The sequence below is a fragment of the Tripterygium wilfordii genome, chromosome 16, assembly GCF_013401445.1.
Source record: "Tripterygium wilfordii isolate XIE 37 chromosome 16, ASM1340144v1, whole genome shotgun sequence".
NCBI lineage: Eukaryota > Viridiplantae > Streptophyta > Magnoliopsida > Celastrales > Celastraceae > Tripterygium > Tripterygium wilfordii.
Window position 1 is genome coordinate 4,291,536 of NC_052247.1, and position 25,278 is coordinate 4,316,813.

Genomic DNA, 25,278 nt, shown 5'->3' on the forward strand with positions numbered 1-25,278 from the left:
ATTGGATTTTAATTCGATTTTCCTCAAAACAAACGGAGCAAAAATATAATTTTTTTTTCCTTTTTGAGCAAGAAAAACTCCACAAGGCACAAGTGATGAAACGTAATAAGCTAGTGGTACAGTGAAATTTACTCATACTCCATAATTTTCTCCAACATAATTGTCAAAGAACTTGTTATTCTGCACAAAATAAGGCATTACCGATTAAATATCGAGAAATGATTATACAAAACAAGTTGACAAAACAATACAATGAACATCAATAAGACAAGAAAAGTATCACAGATGACTTCACCTTACATCGGCTATTCCTGCAGAAGCTCTAGTCATATACATTCAGAATCAAAACAACATCAGTAGGGCATTTCATAAGCAGTACAAAGTACAAAAACCATTCCAGGCCTTCTCCATCCGTAGACATCTCATTTGTTAGGACCATGAAGCTCGACGTTGTCAAATTGAACCAAATGAGGATTCCCGTGATTCCCATGGAGAGAAGGGTCAAGCTCCAAGCCTCCAAGATTTATAAGACAAGGAATGTAAACTATTGGGAACTCACTCAAGTGACTCTCTCTTACCAACCAGTTTAAACTGGAGATGGCAAAGTACAACACAAGAAAAGATGGGATGGTGAAGATAAGTGTGATAATAATGTATAAAGCCAAGACAACTACACTTGCAGGTATTGCGTACAAGATGATCAGAAGAAATATGATCAGTGGGACCTTGGCCATCAAGCGAATGAAGAAAATCAAGGACTTACAGAAAGATAAGCGAAGACTGAAAATATTAAAGAAACTAATGATGCGGAGGCATACATTGTGGAGGGACTCAGTCCGATGCACTGGATGAGTGCATGGTTCCCTCCCATTGTTTACGTGGCTAGATTTATTTTCTTTGGCTAAACTTCTGCTCGAAGAAGAAACCGACTGCTTATTCCCATGGCAGGAGTGGCATGACTTCGACCTATCCCCATTCATGCTCTCCAACATCCAAAAGAGAAAGAAGTTTTTGCTCGGAAACCTGATGTTCCCCTTGTAAACCAGCCTGAGAGATAAAAGATTACACCAGGGACAAGAAATAAAGAACGGGAGCTGGATTGGCAGTGTTGGGAGTCTGACCAAAGCACGCTGCAGCCCCAGGATGCAATTCTTACACATGGTGTGGCCACACCATAACACATAAGGCACATTCTCCACAATATTGAAAGATTCCCAACATATTGGGCATTCCAATCCCTCCTCTCTGCTATTGTTTACAGAAATATCATCATCAGCGCACTCTGAAGAACTTGGATTTGGCCTTAAAAGGTCATTCTTGATGCTGGTTGTCTTACAGGTTGCTCCGGAAGCAAAAGCCCACATTATGCGCATAAACAACTAGACAGAATGGAAGTTCTTTTTGTTAATAAGATGGGCAAGAAATGGTGCAGCACACCCTCCCTAATTGTAAATTTCAACAGCAATCATTTATGGAAGTTAAACCTGAAAAATAAAATAACTGCATTAAGGCAGTGGTTTACCCAACAATCAAGAACCAGTGACCAAACTTTTTACTAACTATGTGTTGTAAGCTGCTGCATAGATTTAGATGATAAAAAAATAACAGCAAGCAGCATACACTTCATTCATCACAATCTTTTCAAATTAACAAGGAAAATTAATAATGAAGTCAATACAGGACAAGTATAAGTAGCATCCCCACAAAAGAAAATTGGATTTCATCATCAGAAAGACATAAAGAAATCCAACAAGCACATATCTCCCGAAACTAAAGAACATCCAGTTTACCCAACATAAACTGATAATGGGACTATACGACATGATATGCATACTAAACCCTAAACAACAGATTCCAATAAACTTACTAGAAATTCTAGTTCATCCCATGTTACATGATCACTTGGGTTTCTACCACCACACAACCAAAATTACAAAATTAAATTTCCAAGAATTAAAAATTGAACATCCAAACAACTGAAATTTCTCACTTTTGTTTCTATCCAATTTGAAAGGAAAAAGTGATTCCAGTAACTCTGAAAAAGATCCGAACAAAGGATGCAACAAATATCATCCGCACAGAAACACCCCAAATAGAAAGAAGCTAACCAGAAGATAATTTCTTTTCGTCTGCGCGCGTATTGTGGTGTGAATGAAGCGAAAGGGACCGTCTTTGTTCAGTTAGATGGAGGGGCAGCAGGAGATCAGTGTCATCGCATCAACAATCCATGTGTGCAGCAGTACGAAGTGCACAGACCGGTTTTTGCCCACTGAAATACTTAAAACGGTGCGCGTCGAGGCTTTTTGTACCGACAAGCAATGGGCCCGCGCTGTTCAGATAGAAGTCACTTTGGGCCTGCAGCTAGTTTGATTGAGCTCAAGCCACTATCACTTTGGGCTATTCATTATTTTTTTTCTATTTTACCAAACAGGGCCTTGTTTTGTGTTTGTCTTTGTAGGTACGCGCGCAACTTACAATCCCGTTTTTCAAGCCTCGACTTCAAACGCTCGCTCTCCCTCTCTGGGCGGTGCAACTGCAAAAAACCCTAACTCCCAAAATGTTGATCACGGAGGAGCAGAGAAAGCGAGCGGAAGCAAATCGAGTGGCAGCCCTAGCGAAGCGAAAGGCACTCGAAGAATGCACCACCAGTGAACAGAACGTTGATCCATGGAGGCTCTTCAAGTGTACCAAGGTCTCTGGGGATGTCAGTACCCGTCACCCAAAATCGCATCCAAATGAATTGATCGACCCGGTTCCGGTGACCCATTTGAGTCAAAGTTTCCGGGTCAAGTTAGAAATTTGCTCTCCCGACTCGTTCTCGGCTACGCCCGAAGTAGTCGAGGGTTTTGAATATCCTGGTGATGAAGAATGCTTGCAGAAACTGAGCGATTGTTTGGCGGATGTAAGTTGAGTTTCGTTTCAACCCTTGTTTGGATAATGAGAAATTCATTTGAACGAATGGAAGCTCTCTCACTTGATGGCATTCTTGCCTATCAAAATTAAATTGGCTTTAATGGACAAATGCAGTGACATTTGTTTTAAGTTTAGAAAACTACTTTCCTTCATACTCATTTTTGGTTTTAGCATTTGAATTTCCGCAAGTCTCTAAGAATCTAATCCGCAAGTATTTTCTTGTTTGACTTAAACTGATTCCATTGAATTGTGCCTTGGTGTTGTGAGCTTTGAAGGGTTTGATGCATTCTTGAGCTAATTATGTGGGGAGCTTGTATAATTGGTTTGATACTGATGTTTTCAATTCACTTACATTCTTGGTTTTCAAATTTTATACTATTATTTGTGCCTGTTAAGAAAAAGATTGTTTCATGATTTAGTTCATTCTGTACTTTGAGATAAGTTGGAATTTTATTAATAGAGAACTTTTAAGTTGGTAATTTTCATTTGGCTATTTGTTAGGTGGTGCCATCACACTATACACAAAATCACATTGGTGGAAAGGCATGTGTTTATAAGCTCAGGGATTACGATGCTGTCTTGAATTACTTAAAGAACTACAAGGGTCTTCAGATTGATGCGGTACCCTTTCAAACGCTTAATGTTGTCGAGAGACTCTCACATTCCTTTATTTTACAAAGATGGGAGCCCTGCAGGCCTGAGCATTTACATGATGAGAAAGTCAATGAACTAATGGAGAAGCTACCCAAAAAATTGTTAGCTACACTCTTGCCTTTCCAACTTGATGGCTTAAGATTTGGCTTGCGAAGGGGTGGACGGTGTCTTATTGCGGATGAAATGGGTCTTGGGAAGACACTCCAGGTAGTCGCCATGGCAACATGACATTCATGCTTCCATTCATTTTGCATGGCCTGATTGTGATTATTGTGGACTAGATGTCAGCCAAAGCTTCCATTTCATGCCTCTTCGTGCTTCAGAACGTTAATGCTGAACGTCATTATTTTATACGTGAGATTGGCTACCTAAACCGTAGGAAAAAAACTATTTGATATCCATCACATGAATTCTCATTTGTAGCTTCATCCTATTAGAGCTATGTTCTTCCTTATCGGATTCATAGAATTCCTAATTATTTCATTTCATAAAATTTCTTATTATGGATTTTATTAGCATTTGGTGGCCACATTATGCTTTTTGTCACCTAGGCATTCGCATTCCCATACGTAAGAGGAATTCAATTAGGTCCCGTAAATTTTATTTCCTTTAAAGACGGTCCTAACATGCCTCAAGCTTGCAATTTCTATCATCAAGGTGGATGTTCATTCACTTATGTCCCTTTCTCAGTCTCTAGTAGGTAACTTGTTGTAGTGTTTTAGTTTTTTACGATGACGATACTATTTTCTTCTATTGACATGCGGTGGCTTACAGATGGCATGAAAATATAATTGTTTGGTCTGTTTCATGTATTTGCAGGCTATTGCTATTGCAGGCTGTTTCATAAATGAAGGTCCTATACTTGTTGTCTGCCCAGCTATCTTGCGTTTTTCATGGGCTGAAGAGTTGGAGCGGTGGCTTCCCTTTTGTTTACCTTCTGAGATCCATCTTGGTATTTTCTTATTTTATATTTCATTCTACCTTTTATAATTTCATCTGGGATGAGAGGAATAAGTATGAATGAAGCCAATGGTTGTTTTTTTCTTTTATAATAGCTAACCTTTTGCATTTGGTCATACATGAATGCGTTGAAAAATAGATAATGCAATGCCAAAATCAATGGAATTCCGAAGTAACTTCTAAATATATATTCTCATTTTAAAATAGAAATATTAGAAACATTCACAGTATCATATTTCACAATTATCCTTTTTCTAGTTCCTTTATTAGTTCTCTGTAGTAAGGTGTCTAGGTCTTTTGAAGTACTTGATCTATACAAGGTCATCACTGAGTGGCCTGTTTCATGTTGTATTTCATTTTATGATATTCTCTGAACATTTAAATGAGCCAAAAAAATTAATTTATTCCATGAAGACGTAGAAAATTTCTTTATCATCTCCCTATGAATGCAAATAATTTGAGCGAACTAGAGTGGAAATCTGTTGTAGCACTAAGTTTCTCCTTTCTGTTCTTAATTTTTGAATCTGAAGTTTGTATGTTTTGTCATGGCAACTATTGTGTTGCATCCTTATTTTTTACTTCGAATTCAGTTTTCGGTCATCGGAATAATCCAGCATCTTTGACAAAAAGCCCAAGAGTTGTGGTTATCTCTTATAAAATGCTTCATATCCTGCAAAAGAGCATACTTGAACGAGAGTGGGCTCTAATGATAGTTGACGAATCTCACCATGTACGATGCTCAAAGAAAAAGTCAGAGTCAGGAGAGGTAAAAATGTATCGTCTTCTGTTTGTTGGAAGAAACAAGTACCTTAGTTCAAGAATATATCAGAAAGTTTCTTCTTCATGCAATTATATTTCGATAATGATTTCCTTTTTTGAAGTTAAAGAAACTTTTTGAGTGGGCTCAAAGTTGGTGCCATCCAGTACAAGATAAGAAGTAACATTTTCTTGAATGATTTTATATAAAAAATATCTGAGTTTAAATATGAACTTTGATGCATCAAGGAGATGTCTGAAAATAATTTGTGTTTGTCGGTGCAAGTGTGTTTCTTTTCCCGTGTTTATCTGTTGCTAATTGTCTTCATCTTAAGAATACACAAATTTATTGGACATGTGTTTTGTTGAATATGTGCGCTAGTTGTCCTAGGCAAGTGGGGCGAAACAGAGAAACCAAAATAATGAAGAAGTGACTAGTCACTGTGGTAAAATTCATTTGATGCAAAACAAGGAATTATTTATTCTTTTATTTCTATCTTTTTTGTTTATTTAAGGAGTCTTTGGTGTGTTTCCTTTTCCTTTTTTTTTTTCCTTCTGGATAATCTTTACTTAAACCAGTTTGCATGTCAGGGGTATTCCAGTAAGATAGCTACTATTCTACTAGTGCAATTTTGGAGTACCTTAAGAGTTTTGTACTTCTTTCCATGAAGTCATGGTCTAGGAATCGTTATTATTTAGTTGTTTATGGTAAAGTGATTGTCATTTTAAGTCTTTTGGAATAGAATTTTGAACATTTGAAGACTGGATGCCTAGGGTTCTCTGCTTCTTACAACTGACAACCTTCTTAGTTCTTGCACATTTTCTTCTTAGTTATTCCTACATACTTGTATATTATGGTGTTATCAAGACATCATTGTTTACAAAAACATGAACCTTTCCCTATTCTTCAACATTTGCAACCTGTTTCACCCAAAACTTCATAATTATTCTAATGTTATACTTTCACAAATCCTTAAATTTTCTAACACAATTTTTAACCCCAAATCTGTAGCTTTCCTTATCCTAGATATCTTAAGCTTATGTAGAACATAAATTACAAATCTCCTATTCGTCAGTCTGGTATCAGAACAAATGATCATTACCTACTCCTTCCTCCAATTAACATCAGGATTTACTTGATCGTCAACTCAAGCACTCAAAGATATGCTCGATGGTTCTCTCGTAAAAACTTCTTTTTTTTTTGAAAGAAAATTTTTTATTAACAGCACCAAAGGGGTGCAACCCACAAAGCAAACAGATCAAGGATTAAGGTTCACAAAAATATTAGAACAAGAACCACTCAAACAAAGCTTGAGTTCAGAGAGCCAGCCATCCAAAAAAACCCCAATCGAGCACTCTTTGTCCTGAAATATCCTAGAATTGCGCTCTTTCCAGATTAACCAACAAGTAATTTGAAGAATTGAGAACAAAAAATCGTGCTTAGCCTTGTTGGATGCGAGAAAGTGCCAAGCCTCAACCTCTAAGACCAGGTTGCCGCAAGGAACCCAATACACCCCCATCAAATGCCAAAGAGTGCCCCAGACTTGCGCTGACCAAGAGCAGTGTAACTGTAGATGAGAAACAGATTCCTCGTTAGACTTACAGAGCACACAACGATTAGGTACCGAGAAACCTCTTTTCCAGAGATTGTCAATGGTGAGAATCTTCCCCCATAACGCCTCCCAAAAGAAGAAGGAGATTTTGGGAGGGCAGGGAGTGCGCCATATTCGATCCCACTTCAAACTAGGAGACTTCGAGTGCGCCATCTTCCCCCATAATGCTCGATGGTTCTCTCGTAAAAACTTCAATGTGGTGCCGCATAAAAAGACCAACATTATATCACATCAGAAGCACAAAAGCCTATTTCGAGTGATGTAGATGTTAAAGATCAAGTTCTATGGTTGATTATAAAGGTTATTTAGTGCTAGAGAATGAGAATCCACCAGTATCATTTATGTTGATTTACACTATTATTCTGCTTCACAAATACCAGCTGATGTAGAAGCTAGAGTTTCTTCATGAGTCAAATGCCAATGCTTTCTCTTTAAGGAATCTTTAGTGAGACACTTACCTATTATTACTTTTCTGGATCATGAACCTTTCTTTTCCAATAAACAAAATGCATGAGGAAGTAAAATTTAGAGGGAGTAACTCTTTGTTGAAGTAGGTATTATTAGTTTATCTCCAATTTGACTAGTTCAATGGTTAGTTAGTGATCCTTCATATTTTGGTAGTTCTTTATCATTGTGTTACGTTTTCCTGAGATAACAGGTAAAATCCGTTCTTGATGTGGCTGCAAGGGTCAAGCGCACAATCTTGCTATCTGGGACACCCTCTTTGTCAAGGTTGTTCTATTTTGCTTTTGAAGAAAACTAGCAGCATTGTTTTTCAATTGTTGTTATTTTATGAGGATCAATGGTCTTGTTGACCATTTTATATGCCCCTTCATCTTTCTTAGCCATTTCATGAATTTGTTCGGATTTATTGGTTTCCAAAATTGTAATATCTAATTCGTTATATGTTCCTAGGTGACATTAGGCCCTTTGACATATTTCATCAGATAAACACGTTATGGTTAGTCTCTTCACTGCTTGCAGCTTATTTTGCTTAATTTGAATTCCATATATTGACAGTGTTTCTGTTGTGTAGGCCTGGTTTGCTGGGAAAGACCAAGTATGACTTTGCAAAAACTTACTGTGCCGTCAACTTTGTTCAGTATTCTCAAGGGAAAAATTCCAGGGTAATTGTTGAAGTATTTTTTGATAACCTCAGCACTGTTTACAGAAAGGCATATAATTGCATTATTTTTTGCGTTACACTATTCTTTAGTTCCTCTTTTCTTTAGCTGTTTTACTATTTTCCTGAACTTCCTCAAGTCAAATTGAAAACAAGAGGAAAAGAGATAAGCAAAACAAACTTTGTACGAGTAAATGCCAAAGTAATAGGTCATCATATTGATTCATACTTCTAGCTAAGATATGTGAAAACTTTACTGCTGATGAAGCAAGCTACTGTGTGGGTTCTTGTACAAGTGTTGATATGTGTTTTTGTGGATTGTGAGAATGATGCAGTTATTTTCATTTTAGAGACTTCCATTTGCATTTCATTGACATTGGATTTATAAGATATTTTGCGGGATTGCCACTGCAGGATTTTTCAAAGGGCACTCGTTTGGAGGAGTTGAACGTGTTACTTAAGCAAACAGTTATGGTATAGATCCTTTTTCTTTCTTGCTCTTTTCTAATGGTTGATGCTATTTTGGCTACTCCTAGTACATTATGCAGTAGTTTACTTTAATGCTTCTGTTTAGTAAAACACATCTTTTGCATACTACTCACATAAATTTGAGTGTCAGTGTGAATAGTGTAGGCACAAGAGCTATTGGGGCTATGATTTTTGCATTACATTTGAGAGGAGATTGTGGTATGGTGATAGTCATCTTTTACCATTGTAACTTTTGGTTGGCTCTTCTGGTGTATTACCACTGTTTGTGATGCGAACGTTATTCATTCGCAATTATCAAACATGTAAGAAGGATTCAATGAAAGGATTCTAAATTTATTCTTGTTTGTGAAACCGTCATAGTCTCTCTAACTGAGTACTCCTATTGGCTTATTTCTCTTGGGTCATACATAATTGGTTCTTACTTTTTGTTTTTCACTGTATATAATAATGCGCATCCTGAAATTTGTTGATATGTTCCATCCAAGTTGGGGATGCGTCGCTGCATATTGCAATATTCTTCATGCTTCATTTAGGTTAGGGGATGCATTACTGCATATCGCAGTTATTATCCTTCGTACTTCAGAAAGGTTCAAACAGTGCTGTGTGCTTTCCACGTATAATCTGACTAGTATGTGAATTGCAAAAAGTTACTTTGATACAGATAATGCTGAATTAAGTACTTTGTAAATATAGGATGAAAATTGTGTTTTTGTGATAAAATTGTGTTTGGTTCTTACAGAACGAAAAAAAATTCAGTAAAAAGACTAAAATAGATATCTAGTTGTTATATTTGCTTCTTCCAGATGTTACAGGTTGATATCTGGATAGATTTTCAACTTAGGGTGGGATGCTTATTAATGGAAGAAAATAATGCGTGTTGGGACGAATTTGGCATCACAACTTCGGACCCAGCCAAGAATATGTTACTTTAAAGTTTAAAAGATGAGGAAAAAGGGTGGATTGAGTCGCCCCTGTGACGATCATTAACCTTTTTGTCATTAAGGATACAAACCAAGAAAGAATTTCTTATTGACCAAAATCACGGTCTATACACATTTTTCTTACCATGATTTGAATTTCAAAAAAAAAGAAAAGAAAAAAGAAAAGAGTAATCACCAAATTTGTCATATGAACACAGAAAAACAATGTTTTCTGGTGAGCTCGCCAGGGAAAACACAATGGCGAATGACCAGAATTAGGCAGATTGTTTCATTATTTTATGCTGTCTTTGTAGATAAGACGGTTAAAGGAGCATGTGCTGGTGCAATTACCGCCAAAGCGCCGGCAAATTATAACATTGATGTTGAAGAAATCGGATATCGCTCTGGCAAAGGCTGCAATTAGGGTGGTGAATGGTGATACTTGTCAAAAAAATGACACTGAAGACCAGCCTTCTCAAAATTCCAACAGAGCTGATGGTAATATTTTCATATCGTGAATCTTCCAGATAAGAGTTTCAAATTTTACTTTTATGTTTCTTGGATTTTAAGAATTTATTAGTATCCGAAAACAAGAATCATTTTCCACATTTTAGCTTTTTTGTTGACAGGAAAGGAATTTCATGGTAGGGCTTAGTCACTATTTTGTACTTGTGGAGCATCAATTGTCATATCTTGAAGAAATGAATATGGTCTCGCCCATCAGATAAGGCGGGCGTCAAAATTTCTCTTGTTGATTTTGAGTCCACTATGTGGGTTGTCCTTCACCATTTATTCCTATCTAAAGTTACATTGTCCAGCAATCCTATAGTGTCTCTATCCCTTTTATCACTTTCATAGTTTCATCCTTGTCATTTTAGCTTCCCTCCTCTTTTTAGTAATTCTTACTTGTAAACATTACTATACATATATGTAGTAAAAATTCTTTTCACTTTTTAATCATTACCTTGTCCTTGCTTAGAGCAACTCTCCAACCAAGAGATTGGTATTGCAAAGCTGTCTGGATTTCGCCAATGGCTATCAATTCATCCACTCGTTGCTTCCTTCGATGGCACATCAAACTTTGATATGACCTGCACTTCTCAGAAAATGATAATTTTTGCACATCACCATAAAGTTCTTGATGGAGTACAGGTCAGATTCTTCACCACGTTGCTCCTCCAATTCTCTAAGTTCTTTTGCTGAAAATTCCTTGCTATGTCTTGGTTCACTGATTGTAGTTGCATCATTGGAAACACTACAACATTATTCATATTCTAGAAGCAAATTACTCAGATCCTATTTGTTTTTCTTGTTAAACCTCTGTTTCTTCCTATGCTAAGTACTACTAAGAGTTCTTGGTGGTTTTCTTGTGCACAAATTCAATAAAAATTATTCCTATTGTGGTAACTTTTTTGCATCAAAGAGAAACATGAGTTCTAAGATTTGTTTGGGGGTAAAATCTAGAATGTTTAAAAGTTTTTTACACGATGAGCATTTAGCTTTAATTGATATATTACACATATATTCCCTATGCCTAAATGATAGAAGGCATGAGTCCAAAATCCTGAAGTAAATTTGACATAGTTCTTCAAAGCCAATATTACAGGCGAATATGTGGCCTAGTGATAGAGTTGCATGGATGCAACCTAAATATCACATGTTCAATCCATGGAAACAATCTTTCCACTTATTATGTTTATTATGTGGGGGTAAGGTCTACATACTTCTGCCTGTCCCCGACCCCGCCCAGTGCACGGGAGTTGTTTACCTTTTACTTCAAAGCCAATATTCTTTATATTTAAGTGAACCCAACTTTGTGCATGCATATACTCTTACAAAAGTAAATACAATGTGTGATTGACAGGGAAAACAGCTGCACATATTTAAGGCTTTAATCTCGCGCAGTTATATTTTTATTGTATATTCTAGTAATGGGGAAAAACAATGTAATTTATGCTAAAAGATGGATTCCATAGAAGAAGTCAATTGCTTCTGAATCTGTTTGCATCGAGAAAAGTTTCAGTCCAATCCCACTCGGTTCCTGCCAGTTCAATCTATGAAAAAATGAGCTGCTAATGACAAGATTTATGAGATGAATGAGCCAAGAAAAAGTTTGATGCCCTTTCTGAATGGTCTCCAATTTTCACAGGTAGCACCAACTGATGATTCATCCTATCCATGTTTTTTTTTTCAGTGCAATAGTTTTGTTGAAACATCTAGCATCTGATATGGAGCATACGTGAAAAAATTATAGAAAGTAATTCTTTTGCGTCATGATTTTATTATGGATTGGACTGACAGGCATTGAGTGGGATTGGATTTAAAATTGCCTGACTTGAATATTCCCGATTTTTTCCCTCAGTCATCTTATAAATCAGGTTCTCTGTCCATCTTTTCTTAGAATTTTAAAATGAATACAATAAAGACACCAATAAAAACATATGCGCTTAGAACAAATTAAATACAAAACACATATACTCATTTCTCCATGTTTTGATCTGATAGATTATTTACTTAATGCGACTCCCTGGATGCATATTTTGAATGACCAACTCATCACAGATCCAGGATTGTTCTTGAGATAATCGAAGCATTGTCAACGGTTGTTGATTGCAGCCTCAGGGATATATAGTAGGACTTCGTTTTTTTTCCCTGCAGCTGTGATTCAATCCGATATGTTAATATAATGAAATGCAATGATTAACTCATAAATTTAAACTTTTTCAACTAACGATGTTTATTTATTAGCTAAATGAGGCATTCACTTGAATATCTAATCAGCTTCAGGGTAATGTAGATCAGAGAAAAGAAGATGAAGAGAATAACAGAAGGGCCTTATGAGAGTAGAGAGAATTATTGATATATTGTCTCCCTTTGTTTGTCTATTCTTTATATATATGAATACGGAAATACAGAATGACATACCGTGTAAAACCTACTCATTCTAACACTCCATATTGACAGAAGTTGAAGCGGTGTTTGACAAGTTTTAAATTTCAGTGGCTTAAAAAGTAAATCCTAGGTTTGATAGGCAAAGAAAATTAAACGAGGCATGTAGATCTTACTTAACTTATTTAGAATTATTGCCTTATGGTCGATAATACAGCATTTGTTTAAAAATAATTAGGGGCTGGAGCTCACTATTGGAAGTGATCTCCTATTTAAGGAGTGGTATGGGCTATTTTATTTGTCCTTTGCATATACCAAGTGTCGTAAAAAATGCTCAAGGTTTAACATAATTGTAAAGTTGCTCAATTTTGAGTAGGCATCACAGATTTGAAGCTAGAGAACAGCCTTTAAGTAATTTAATGAAAAAGATGTGTATATCTGCCTTTCCTAGGCCTTACGGCCAAAAGAAACTTGTATAGGTTGACATTTCTTTGACAAAACTTGTCTAGTCACAGATCTGTTATAATCGTTTTCCTAACTGTGCTATTCTGCTTCAAAGTCTTGAGATAGATTTTTTTTTTTATTGTTATGCCCTAGAGAATTTGACAAGATTTTCTTTACATTTCTTTTTTAAAAAAATTACGGTTCTTGGGCAGGTCTCTATGTAGTGATATATAACTTTTTCTCGCTATTAGTGTTTTATGTCCATGCTGGCCTTTGATCGTCTTTGATGGTGATATTTGCTATTTTGGTTTATTCAGGAGATCGTTTGTGAGAAAGGGATTGCTTTTGTACGCATTGATGGAAGAACACTTGCTAGAGATAGACAGTCAGCTGTCTTGTCATTCCGATCATCACCCAAGGTTTGTATTGCATCCTCTTCATGATTACATCAATATTTTTTTGACTAGAACAAACTTTTGGTTCATAGTTTTCCCCCTCTTGGCCATTTCTTAATTCTTTTGGCTGTGGTTTTCTTGTTGATACTACACAAAATACATGAACTCCATTGATGGTTTCGTCAATAGATGGTTCAGCAACTTACCGTTCTGGCTCTCAAGCAACCTGTAACAAGATTTTAGAAGCTATCCCCTTAGCTAAAATGTTATTTCTGTTCTGTGGATCACCCCTTTGTGCTTCCAGATAAAATATTTTTCTATTCGAAAAGCACATGAGCTTTGCCATGCATTTTCATGATTTGGTATATGTTGCCTGAAATATTTTTGTTGTTTTCGAATGCTGATTACTGGGTTGTACATAAAAATAGTGATTTAGTAGGCCTTTTTTGCTCGGTAGTTTTGCTTTTTCTGTTTTGCTGATTTAATACCATCAGTTTAGCTTCGCATCCTTCGGTCATGTGATGGGCAATTTCCATGTATGGCAGAAATTATGATATTTGAGACACTGTAGTAACTTCTAATTTGCTACTATTTTTTTTGACGTCCCTCATTCGTCCTCCAATGCCAATTTGTTGCGATCTTGCCTCTAGCAAAAGATTCTTACTTTAACAGCAAGAGGAGAAAGGCTAGGTTGTTTGACTTGTGCTTCTTGTGCATATACATAATTGAATTTACACATTTGAAATGTACAACCCTGATCAGATTGAAACAGGGGGACTTGTCATGTCCTCAATTTGTGTCTGTACTCCATAAGTAAGGTTCATTTTGCCTCATTTTAGCGTCTATTTTTTTTTTTACTATTTGCAGTACAATAATAAGTCAGTAACTTTGTTTATCAGGTTAAGATTGCAATTGTTGGTATAACTGCTGGGGGTGTTGGACTTGATTTCTCATCTGCACAACATGTTGTGTTTTTGGAGATGCCTCAGTCACCATCTCTGATGCTTCAGGTTTAGATTCACTTGTTAAATATTTTCGAAATGTGCTATTATTGTTAATTATTGTATGTTGATGATTTTGTTCCTCAAGTTGTGCATTCTCATGTGTGTATGTGTTTGTTTGAATATGAGGAGTAAAAGCATACTTAAATCTTAATTGTCGGTCTTCTCAAAGGATTCTTTTCTTACCCTGTCAATACTAAATTATTTTATGCCTTTGATGGATAAAACCAATATTAACATTAGCCTGTAATTACCCACATTTTCTGATTGATTTTTTCATACCTAATATTCAATGACTCGTTTAGAATTCTTGATGAAAATATATGCTTAGGTTAGCATGACTATTTTGCCCTTGCTTCTATACTACTTGACAACCGGCTTCTTCCTGACTCCAACTTGGGCAGAAATGAAATGGTATCCTAGATCAGTGGAAAGAAAAGCACTAAAGCAGTGTAGATTTGGGGATGTATACAATACAGTTAAACAAGCTGAAGAGAATATGAGAATATCTTACTCGTGTTAATGTAGCAAGAATTTTGAGTAGTGCTCTCTCTTGAAGATTAATAAGCTTCTTTAATGTAATTGGGACAAGCAAAATTCCTTTGGTGCATATCAGTTGTACCCTATCATACTTCCAAGATTCTCTGGAATGCAAAAGCACTTTATTTAAAATAAATTTGTGTATTAGATTTGCAATAGCATTTTGACACAACCTTTTGTAAGCTGAAAAACATGGGAAATTACTTTAAATGACTGGTTATGAAGATGAATTATGATTTATGAACCATAAATATGAGCAGTGGATATGGCTAAGATGGCAAAGAGAAGTCATTACCTACTTTACTTATGGTTTGACTAAAGTAGGGTCTTATCCTGGAAAATTTGGCAAAAGGCCTTCCTTCAGTCGTTTTGAATTTGGGTTGTTCTTAGCGAGTTAGGATTTGTATCTGTGATGTATTTAACAATGGCACAGAATAAATATGATAGTTTCTTAAGAAATCTGTATTAATGGTGCATTAATTATGTTACTTTCCTCTTAAATTAAAATTTCTTTATGTTGTGGCTTATGATAATTGAATCATGCAGGCCCTGTTAAATATTATAGGAGCCACCACTTTTTCTTATTTACATACAAACTAGAAAGTGTTCATTCTGACATTCAGGATATCTTTGGTACGTTTCAAAGGGTATTCAAGAGGTCTCAATTAAGTTTTATGAGTTTGAATTTTGAAGTCTTGTTTCTGAAAGTTCTATGGAGAGGCATATAATGTTGCGTTTTGTCAACACTATATGGTAATGGGGTTGGGTAGTGTTGAGTCTTTCTATCTCTTGTTATCTCTGTATTCTGTGGGAATTGCTTAGGATCTAGCTGTACCGATTTCCAAAATTCTCAATGTGCAAATATGGTTTCTTTACAGGAGTACTGATTCTACATATAACAGCTAATATCTAAGAGTTAGAATCATTTGAGACGAGCAAAATCTTTACCTTCCCTTTCTGCTTGCTTACGTAAATATTTGATGATCAATTATAGATAAATTGCTAATGCTGTATACTTGGAGTATTTGATATCCAATTTGCAATAGCATTTTTTGTAATGCTGAAATTTGTGTTGAAACATGTCCAATCACCAAATCATATAGCATTTCTTTTCCACTTCCTTTTTCTTTTATACAGAAATATATGCATCTGTTTGTGTTGCATAGTCTGTTGTGTTAACGATCTCTTCCTTTGAAGTGTTTGTGGTTCGTTTTTACTTCTTTTAGTACTCTATGGCTTGTAATTCCTTTGCAATCATCCTGAAGGCCGAGGATAGAGCCCACAGGCGAGGACAGAGGAACGCAGTCAACATATATATCTTCTGCGCAATGGTGCCATTTCCCTTTTTCATTATAAATCTAGAAGTTTTGTTTAAGCATAATAGATGATAGTCTATTATCTATATTTCCATTTCAAAAGAGTTCAAAGTATATTGTTATATTTCAGGATACAGTGGATGAGAGACATTGGCAATACTTGAACATGAGTTTGCACCGTGTTTCATCTACAACAGATGGGAAATATGATTCAGTAAAGGAGCTGACGGTATTTTCTTTTCTTCTAGAAAATTTCAATGTTATAACTTTAAGTTTAATGCTTTTTGGAGCTCTTTTTATTTCACATTTTGTTTAGCTTTGGTACTCAGTAAATTGTGTTCTTTGACTTGGATTGGAATTTATTATCAAAACTTTGTATGTTAGTTTTTTGTTGTCTTTCTCTATCCCCCTCTTTCTTCTCACCAATTGTACCCCACTACCCCCTTTATACATCCTTGGATTTCCTTGAAATAATTAATGGAAAGCATTCAGTGTTTCACTGTTTCTTGGCTACTACATTTCTCAAGTTCAATCTAGAGAGGTGCTCCTGCAGTACCAATGGTAACATTGGGAAGATCTTTAAAATCGATGCATTTTTTTGATCGGGATGAAGCGCGAGGAAGAAATGACATATTTTTCTTGTGGCCTGATTTCCTTTTACAGCTTTACTGGATCTCTCTTATGGCTTTTTCACTTTTATGTCAACTCCTGTTTGAATATGTCAACATCGTGGCTTGTTTTTGTCTGACTGCTGGATATTTTTAGCTCGACTCACATCTTCAACACAGGCTTTTTTCTTTCTTGCCAAACATCCTGGCATGCATGCTCATATGAGAGGATCATTCAAGTTACATATTTTTGCTGCGAATAAATTTGTATTATTTGGTCTTGTGATTTCAGTTTCATATTCTCACTATTAGATCGAACTCTCTCTGGTTTTGGTAGGTTGAAGGTGTTTCTTATTTAGAAATGTCTGGTAGCTTTGATACGAGTTGTGAAGAACAAATTTTTGACAATTCCAGATGCGATAAGTCCCCTTCATGGGAAGAACCTAAGCTGCCAGAATATAGCGTGGCACAGGATATACCAAATTTTGAAGTATATGATGGACTGGCTTCAAACCAATACAGTAGATTCAGTGAAAGGAGTAAGCCTACCTGCAGTGTCACCCTAATTGAGGATATTCACATGAAGGTATAATTTTAAGATTATAATTCTTTTATCTTGTTTTTGGCATTAATCCCTGGTCTTCTATACTTTTGACCTTTTTAGTCACATGATATGATCTTGGCTGAAAATTCCATGTTTCTTGGTGAACAGGAAGATATTGTCCCTAATGAGTCAGGAAAGAAATTTCTTTCCGAGGAAAATACAGAAGGCCTTCTTTCTGAAGCTGAAATTGGAATTCTCGGTGATTTTTCTGTTTGCAAGCCTGGGGAGGCTAGTGAAAATAAATATCAACTGGACAAGGTGTTAAGTTTCATCTTGTTATATAGAACTACTCTCTTAGGATTCTATGAGGGACATAATGTTTATAAATTTGAGGGTGCAGGAACACTCACTACATCCTCATGAAACAATGATAAATGATGGTGGACCTCTTGAGCCAAATGAATGTTCATCTAAATCAGTGGACTTACTGCGTTTTGAGGTAGAACAGCGATACCTGGTCACATTTATACTAATTTACTTGGTCTGTGACTCTTGCTGTATGTTGTATCTATGCTAATGCCTCAAAATTCTTACTTTCAAATTGCAGTAGCTCCTTGTTCATATGGAACTTAATATAATCCTTAGCTACTTCCTCTCTATACAGTTCTCTCATCAAATCCCCTCTGTTTTTGTACTTCACTGGTTAGTAGTAGAGCATGCGATCTATCTATGATTCCTTCTTCTGCTTGGCCTTCATCTCCCTACTTCCCGTGGTTCCAAAGTATTGGTGGCTCACAATTCAATTTTCGATAGCCCAGAGGCTCATCTCAGGGTGTCAATCTTGTTATCAAACAATACCAAATGGATCCCCTAATTGTAAAGTCTATTTACTTGAAGGAGACATCTGTGGCAGACATCAACTCTTTGAAACAATAGTGATGAGCTCTAATCCAAATGTTTGAGGGCTCAGCAGATTTACTGTCTCTTTCTGTAATTGGTTAGTGGTTGATGTTGGAAATATTCAGTAGGGATTAGGGAGCAATTTTTTCCCCCTTAGTCATGTTCTATTTTTAATTTTTTGAGGCCTTGTGCTAATTTAAGGAACTGGCCACCACTAGGTCACAAGAGCTCCTTTCAATAGGGAGCGACTTAGTAGAGAATCTCTTTTCTGTCCCTTCTCATCAGCACTGTCTGATGGGCTGATTCAAGTTACATGTTTTAGTCTATTTGATCTTCTAATATAAGTCTAGTTTCACACTGTATCATTTGAAAATGGCCATCCCATCCTTCTTAACAATATGTGTTTCATGTTTGACACTTATCTTAAAGAGACAAGGCCTTCCCTCCTTGGAAGAAATGATACGTATCTTATGACTAAGATATCTTTATGTATGTATCTTATGGCTAAGTTATTTTTGTTTAACTGACAAGAATTCAATGCATAATTCCCGTCCCTTCTCCATATCAAAATTTTCCTTTTTCTGCTAGTATCATTTGTGTTGCTGTTGCCATCTGGCCCATCTCTCTCTTCTTGATAATGTAATTATTCGTTTTGTCTGTCCTGATTTATTTGTCTATTTTTGAAGAGAAAACATTTGAGTAATTTCATAGGAGTTAAACATATTTATTTTCTTACCTGCTCTCAGGTGAGTCAATACACTGGGAGGATTCACCTGTATTCATGCATTCCAGGGGTAGATTTGAGACCAAGGCCACTGTTTGAGAGCTTCCGACCTGAGGAGCTTGGGATGATTGATTCTGCTCCAGGTAATGATAAGGAAGCAGCTTCCCCATTCTTCAAGGATAGCCCACGTTACCGACATTCTTTCCTGACATTCATTAACGAGTGGAATAAACTAAGGCCCATTGATCGGAAGAAGTTACTTGGAAAGCCTTTGCAACTTCCTTTAACTGCTGAGTTGTGTTACTTGAATGAAAGTATCAACCATGACAGGGGGGTATGTTTGCATAAACTAGTTCTCTATTTTTTCCCGTGATATGAGTACATGCGAACATGTGGCCCAATGGTAGAGTTGCAGGGGTGCAACTTAGAGGTTACAGGTTCTATGCTTGAAAACAGCCTCTTCATATATTATATGGCCATATGGGGGTAAGGTCTGCGTATATCTTGCTTGTCTCCGATTCCGCCCACTGTGGGAGCCTTGTACACTAGTGTTACGTTTTTTATGATTGCACCTTTAACATGCTAATATGTATCCTTTAGATGTGTTCTGTAGATCTATATAAATATCTTGATCTTTGTGTATTGCGTGGAGTATGACCTTTAGATGTGTTCTGTAGATCTATAGAAATATCTTGATCTTTGTGTGTTGCATGGAGTATGCCGAATCCCTTAGGTTATTTTCTTTATAATGCTGAATAGGGACTGCTAAGGGGCAAAAGCAAGAGGCGGACTACACCGTTTTATGAAATAAGCCAAACTTTACCATCAAATGCCGATTGGAGAAAAGTGCGTCTTTTCGTTGGTTACAGCAAAAAGGAGAAAGAATACATGCAAGGGTGGACCTTAATGGGCGAACCACTCTGTAAACTCTGTCAGACTCCATGCAAGTAAGTTCAGGTTATTGATTGATTACTCGGTATCTGTTTTGGAATAAGATCATTTATTATTTCTTTCAGGGACAAAAGGGCAAAGACACCTGAATTTTTTGAGGATCTTTTTTGTAACCTTGATTGCTGTGAAGAATATCGTCTTCGAACCAGTAATAGATATCTCCGCCAGGTTAGGACTTGAAATATATTGCTCTATCATCAAGTTAAACTACTGGTTTGCCTGTTTTAGGTTTGCTTCGATACATGGGATTTAGATGGAAGATTTTGGATTTTTTCCTCATGTTCACTAATCACTCTATGTTATCTGCTTGGAACATATATTTCTCAACTGACATGTTTGGCCTTTTCAGGAACTTTTTCAAGTAGAGCATGGGGTATGCTCGAAATGCCAATTAGACTGCCATCAACTTGTGAAAATCATTAAACCTTTATCTTTGGTAAGGCGGAGAGAGTACATCAAGAAAGTAGCACCAAACTTGGCCAGTCGGAAGAGTTTGTAAGTCGCTTACTGGAAAGTGTTTACTTGTTTTTCTTTTCATTTTCTGTTAGAGGAGTTGGGTTTACTAGTTTATACTTATACTCCTTAAAAGTTCTTTTCTGTCTGCCTGAATTGTTCTTGATGGAAATACTTTTCTGCATGTTATATATACTGATTTTAAGCTAATAATTTGCATTTCACTCATTTTGTCATAAAAGTGAATCATTTGCATGAATCAGCATATCAATCATCCATTTCATGCAACTTCTCTTCTGATGCTAACTAATAGCTCTAGGATTCCTAAATTATCAAAACCTAGGAACTTTGACTTATCAAATCCGCAACTAGATTCGAAACTGGAAGCCTAAATTGCTCAAGGAAATCCAAATGATGTCCCACACTCTATCACCTAAACCTTTAGGGAATGAAATGCTGCCTTCAACCCAAGCGACCAAACCACATCATAAAGCTTTTGATGCAATGTGGTCTTCAATCCAAAACTTGTCCATGGCATCTTCCAAACTGAAGTTGGAGAATACAACACCAATGACCATATGACTCAGTCTACCATTACGAAGTGTTTGAAAACAGTGTCAGTGTCTTTGATGGTCCTATGGCATTGCCTCATGGTAAATATGATGTGAAGAATGTTCTTTGTAACGTCAGTTTTTTCCTATCACTCTTGTCCTCGGCATAAAACTTGAGTAATTTGCATAATCAACAAGGTCATTCCTCTTTTGTGCAACTCAACAAGGTCATGCTTGTTCTCAAGAATCACGATTTGAGTAGAAAATCGTCCAAAAGTGTCCATAACATTGTGATCTACCACATAATTTAAAAAAATTATTCGGAACTTTAGCCCACACTGCCTTGTAGAGAAGTTGAGAATTTTGGATGAGTAACAAAGCAAACCGATTATTTTACAGAGGTGGATCCTACGGAGTTGTACCAAGTTCTGCATGTTTTCAAATAATCGACTTGAATTAGCCATGCTGTGAAGTTTTCAATATGCTTACTCTGCATAAAATTTTAGATTCGACTTTGATGATTTACAAAATCTTCATTTTTTTTTTGGTATGGAAAGTTCTATTTGAAAAACATTATGAAGTTTCTATTCGAGGATAAATTTCGTCGCATGGAATTCATGAATTGCAATTGAAGTGAATGCATGTAATTGGTGGCCCAAGTAACGAGACATCGTAGTCTTCATATTATCGCAAGTTCTAACAGTAACGTTAATGCCTTTGCTTATATTTTCCCGACCAGAACTTAGTGCTTTGCCTTAATTTTACCTCTGCAAGTAATTTCTTTGTGTTAAGATTAGTTACTTCACCATTCTAACTTGTTGGGTTGGAGCATTTCACATCATTTATACATATTCTAATACTCCCCCTCGTGTGGACTGGACAATTTGACGGCCCAACACGTGCACAAAAAATGAAGCCCTACACTAGGGCTACTCTCATACAAAGCCCTCACTTGGAGTAACAACAAACACACATAAAGGCTCACACTTGGGTCAACAAGAAATGGGGGTTAAAATTTCGGAAGCTAAAGTTTGAACCTAAGACCTCCCTCTCCGATATCTCCGATAGCATGTTAAGATTAGTTACTTTGCCATTTAACCCAATAAGTTAACTTGTTGGGTTGGGACATTTCACATCATTTATACATATTCTAACATTTTGCATGTCACTTATGCATTGCAATTTATGTAAACAAAATCTTTTGCTATGTTGCCACTTGCCATTCTAGAATTACTTCTTAGATTAGTCATAGACTTTGATTTAGCTGCTTCTTCCACATCATTCAAATTAGTCACTTTGCCGTTTGCTTGTTGTGAGATATAAGGATGCATTCCATGTTGAAGATGAATATCATGTGTATGAAGTTATTGTGTATTGGTGAACAATGCTGATCCCCTGAGAATTTAGAGGACTTGAACTAAAGGTTACTGGCAATATTCAGCTGAACCAGTGATTAATTTAGAAGGATCCATTGTTTGAACACGTACTGGTTCAATGAGCTTTGACCTTTGTTCTGGGTCTCATAATCCTGCAGCATCTTTTACGTTTCATCCATCTTAGAAAGAACCTTCTGGTCCTGTGCATAGGTTTCAAATTCTTTCCAAAACATCTCAAATTTTGAGCAAATCTAGCATCAGTAAAGATTTTTGTAGAGAACTGTATAAGTAAATTTTTGAGGGAAAAGTTTGCGACTGTGCTATACTATTTTTGAACTGCAGAATAGAGCACTTTTTTCACTGTTTGATGTTTCTAGGCTTGATAAGCTTGTCAGTGATCCATCTGAGGGCAACGCATGGCATGCAGACCACATTGTTCCAGTCTACCAAGGTGGAGGTATGTTCGATTTTTTTTCTTGAGCACACTAATCAAGAACTATCTTCCCCCCAAGAATTGGTCTGTCCTAAAGATACATATTTCAAGAATTATGCCAAAATCTGAAACCTTTCCTTGGATTGATCAACTGGACATTGCTTTTCTAAAGCCAATCAACACATGGATAATATCATGGTTTCAGTCAAAACATTACTGGCCTCTGGAGAAACTTCATACGTAAAACATTATCTGGTGTTGATATATAACTCAAAAGCTGTTTTGGAAACTATCCAAAATTTTAGGCATGCATCATCACTTGAAACCCAAGAGGACGCTTAATCCTTCCCTGGGCAACACAAGACTGAGATGAGCCTTATGTATGGACTGCTTCAGATTGGTTGACTCTTAATTCTTGTCAATTGATACTTCCAATATTTGATCTTGATACGTGGAACTTAATAGTCTGATTTGATGATTGTTGTTGGTACTTGGTAGTGTGGTTTGTTGCTGTTGCTATTTTGTCTCTCAAAGTAATTTGATCACGCATTGTCTAGTAATAAAGTTTTACACTGGTCTCAAGTCAAACCAATCAAACATGTAAAGCCATTTTCCCCATTATTGTAGGTGAATGCAGATTAGAGAACATGAGGACTCTTTGCGTGACCTGCCATGCTGATGTCACTGCTGCACAACAAGCTGAACGAAAGTCAACGAGGGCCCGGGCCAAGAAAAACCTTAAAGATGCCTTGAATAACCTCAAAAATGTTCAGGACATGAAAAGGACTCGTATTTATAAGGTATGTCTACTGAGGATGTGGTAATGACTCTTTCTTTTGCTGGTAGTTCCAAATTCTGCATTAGATTTATTTTCTTTGTAGTGGCAATGTATTTGCTATCATCATCAAGTGGAGCATAAATAAATAAGTAATTTGATTTGGAACAAAGTATTTCTACTCAAATTTAGTTTTGATTCCTCTGATGGAAACATGCTGAACTTGGAGGGACATGGGATGTAAAAAGGGGTCCTAGCAAATGATCTTGTGAACTTACTATGTGGTTAAGATATATGGATTCGTTCAGTCAACATGATAGAGTGGCTACAAGATACTTACACTTCTATTTCTCAATTTTAATTTTAATATTTTAAGGCTTCAATTTCCCTTTCAACTGTGTGTTTTCTTTTTCGTTTTCTTCCTCGTGGCCTGACCTAACTAAAGTTGAGTCAAAATGAACATCAATAACTAGCCGATCCAGACTTCTTGCGGTTCAAGTTGGAGAGCTATCAAACTAGAGAGGGATGACCTCAGTTTTGACTTAACAGCACCATCATTGTTCTAGTCAATGGCCCCCTAAAAGTCTGCTTCCTTTTCTGATAAAATCGAATGAGGCTCCTTGAGAATGGGGATGGATGACGAAGAATTTGAGCCTGCATTGATGGGAAGTCGCGGTAAATCTAGAATTGCGATAGGTCACTAGATTTCAAAAAGGATTACGTTTAATCTTGTAGGCAGTTTAATTAAGTTGTGGTTTGTTTTCAGAGAAATTCACACTTCAACTAAGCAACGCCCTCATTGTTTTTTTGCCTCGATTCAGAAAATAGTTTAATTGTCACTGTCAACTTTCATCTTCTTTGGTGGTAGTGAAACCCTCGCTTGAGAAATAAATGTTTATTGAGATGTATTTTACTCATTGGTACTCCACTTATATTATAGGTGCAAAGAGATTTGGAGATCAAAGAGGACATGGATGATGATGATCTTCTAGTCGTCGTTCCTGGAAGTGCCTATTCTGGTGATCAAGTAGCTACTTCCAGTGAAGACTTGCACAAATCTTCTGAAGCTAAATCTTCACATATGAACGGAACATGAAGCTTTGTTTCATAATATAACTAGCATGGCATTAACCAACTTTTTTTTCCCTTTATAATTGTATTATATTGACTGTATTACAATTGAAAAACAGCCCCTGTAGTCGCTTTGATGCCCCATATCTGGCTGATACGCGGCATGACAGTTTTTGTGTATATTTCTAGATGGTGCCGAAAGGCAGTGGAGATAGAAAAGTAAGGACTGCATGTTTCTTCTGTAAAACAAAATCCGAGGGTGTCTTGGTACCATACCGTTTAGATATAAAGCATCATTATTCTAGTTTAATGTTATGTTTTATCTTAACATTGTGATGAGTAACTTATAATAAATCTTCCCCCCTCCAATTTTTAGAATTTTTGAGCTTGAGGGTTACAATTCCTTTCCAAAACAATTTTAAATTATCATTTATTTAGAAAATAACCTACTAGGATTTAGGGTTTATGATTTACCTGGCAACAATACCCTATGATTACACACTGAACTTTGACTTAACTTATCATGTCGTCAAGTGAGAAATTTATGTGCATGCAAGCTTGACGGCCTGAGTTTAGGGTCAAATCAAATGTCCAAAGTGTAATCTTATATGATGATATTCCCAATTATATTATATTATAATATTATTAACACAAGAAAGATTAATACATTTTAAATCATGATTTAACATAGTTTTGGGGGAAAATTATAATCAATTCTAGCTCCCATCCTAGAATTTTTAGGGTTTGAATTTTGAAACTTGGTTTTTGAAGTGTTGCAAAAGTATGAATGACCCACAAACCAAGGATCCAATGTGCAGTGCAACCATGGATCATGTTCCTCTGAGCCTGTTTTATCATGCAATACCCTTGTAAATTCAA

At 36.3% G+C, this 25,278-nt stretch overlaps 2 protein-coding genes across 5 annotated transcripts; one reads left to right on the plus strand and one right to left on the minus strand.

Moving 5' to 3' along the window:
• Nucleotides 1-132: 132 nt before the first annotated feature.
• LOC119981043 lies at nucleotides 133-2,259 on the minus strand. 2 transcript variants are annotated; one of them, XM_038824000.1, is made up of 2 exons: nucleotides 2,109-2,259; nucleotides 133-1,379 (listed from the first exon to the last, which is right to left on the minus strand). In XM_038824000.1, the coding sequence occupies exon 2, from the start codon at nucleotides 1,371-1,373 to the stop codon at nucleotides 423-425; it is 951 nt and encodes a 316-aa protein (XP_038679928.1). In that variant the 5' UTR covers nucleotides 1,374-1,379; nucleotides 2,109-2,259; the 3' UTR covers nucleotides 133-422. The 2 variants fall into 2 exon arrangements, with proteins under 2 accessions (XP_038679928.1, XP_038679927.1); XM_038823999.1 differs by having other exon boundaries at nucleotides 133-1,484.
• Nucleotides 2,260-2,470: 211 nt separating this feature from the next.
• LOC119981131 (DNA annealing helicase and endonuclease ZRANB3) lies at nucleotides 2,471-24,709 on the plus strand. 3 transcript variants are annotated; one of them, XM_038824155.1, is made up of 24 exons: nucleotides 2,471-2,902; nucleotides 3,415-3,774; nucleotides 4,387-4,519; nucleotides 5,118-5,293; nucleotides 7,555-7,628; nucleotides 7,822-7,857; nucleotides 7,933-8,023; nucleotides 8,434-8,493; nucleotides 9,743-9,926; nucleotides 10,408-10,580; nucleotides 13,079-13,180; nucleotides 14,056-14,166; nucleotides 15,963-16,028; nucleotides 16,144-16,242; nucleotides 16,959-17,207; nucleotides 17,334-17,483; nucleotides 17,566-17,664; nucleotides 18,812-19,123; nucleotides 19,549-19,736; nucleotides 19,806-19,908; nucleotides 20,090-20,235; nucleotides 22,498-22,577; nucleotides 23,181-23,353; nucleotides 24,269-24,709. In XM_038824155.1, the coding sequence occupies exons 1-24, from the start codon at nucleotides 2,558-2,560 to the stop codon at nucleotides 24,422-24,424; spliced, it is 3,666 nt and encodes a 1,221-aa protein (XP_038680083.1). In that variant the 5' UTR covers nucleotides 2,471-2,557; the 3' UTR covers nucleotides 24,425-24,709. The 3 variants fall into 3 exon arrangements, with proteins under 3 accessions (XP_038680083.1, XP_038680084.1, XP_038680085.1); XM_038824156.1 differs by having other exon boundaries at nucleotides 16,144-16,227; XM_038824157.1 differs by lacking the exon at nucleotides 2,471-2,902 and having other exon boundaries at nucleotides 3,415-3,534; nucleotides 3,609-3,774.
• The last annotated feature ends 569 nt before the right edge of the window (nucleotides 24,710-25,278 follow it).

Excerpts from the sequence above, each read along its gene's own strand:
- LOC119981043 (XM_038824000.1), bottom strand. The coding sequence starts at position 1,373 with ATGCGCATAATGTGGGCTTTTGCTTCCGGAGCAACCTGTAAGACAACC.
- LOC119981131 (XM_038824155.1), top strand. The coding sequence starts at position 2,558 with ATGTTGATCACGGAGGAGCAGAGAAAGCGAGCGGAAGCAAATCGAGTG. Across the intron at positions 2,903-3,414 it reads TGAGCGATTGTTTGGCGGAT|GTGGTGCCATCACACTATAC; the intron begins GTAAGTTGAGTT and ends GCTATTTGTTAG. Across the intron at positions 17,665-18,811 it reads TGGACTTACTGCGTTTTGAG|GTGAGTCAATACACTGGGAG; the intron begins GTAGAACAGCGA and ends ACCTGCTCTCAG.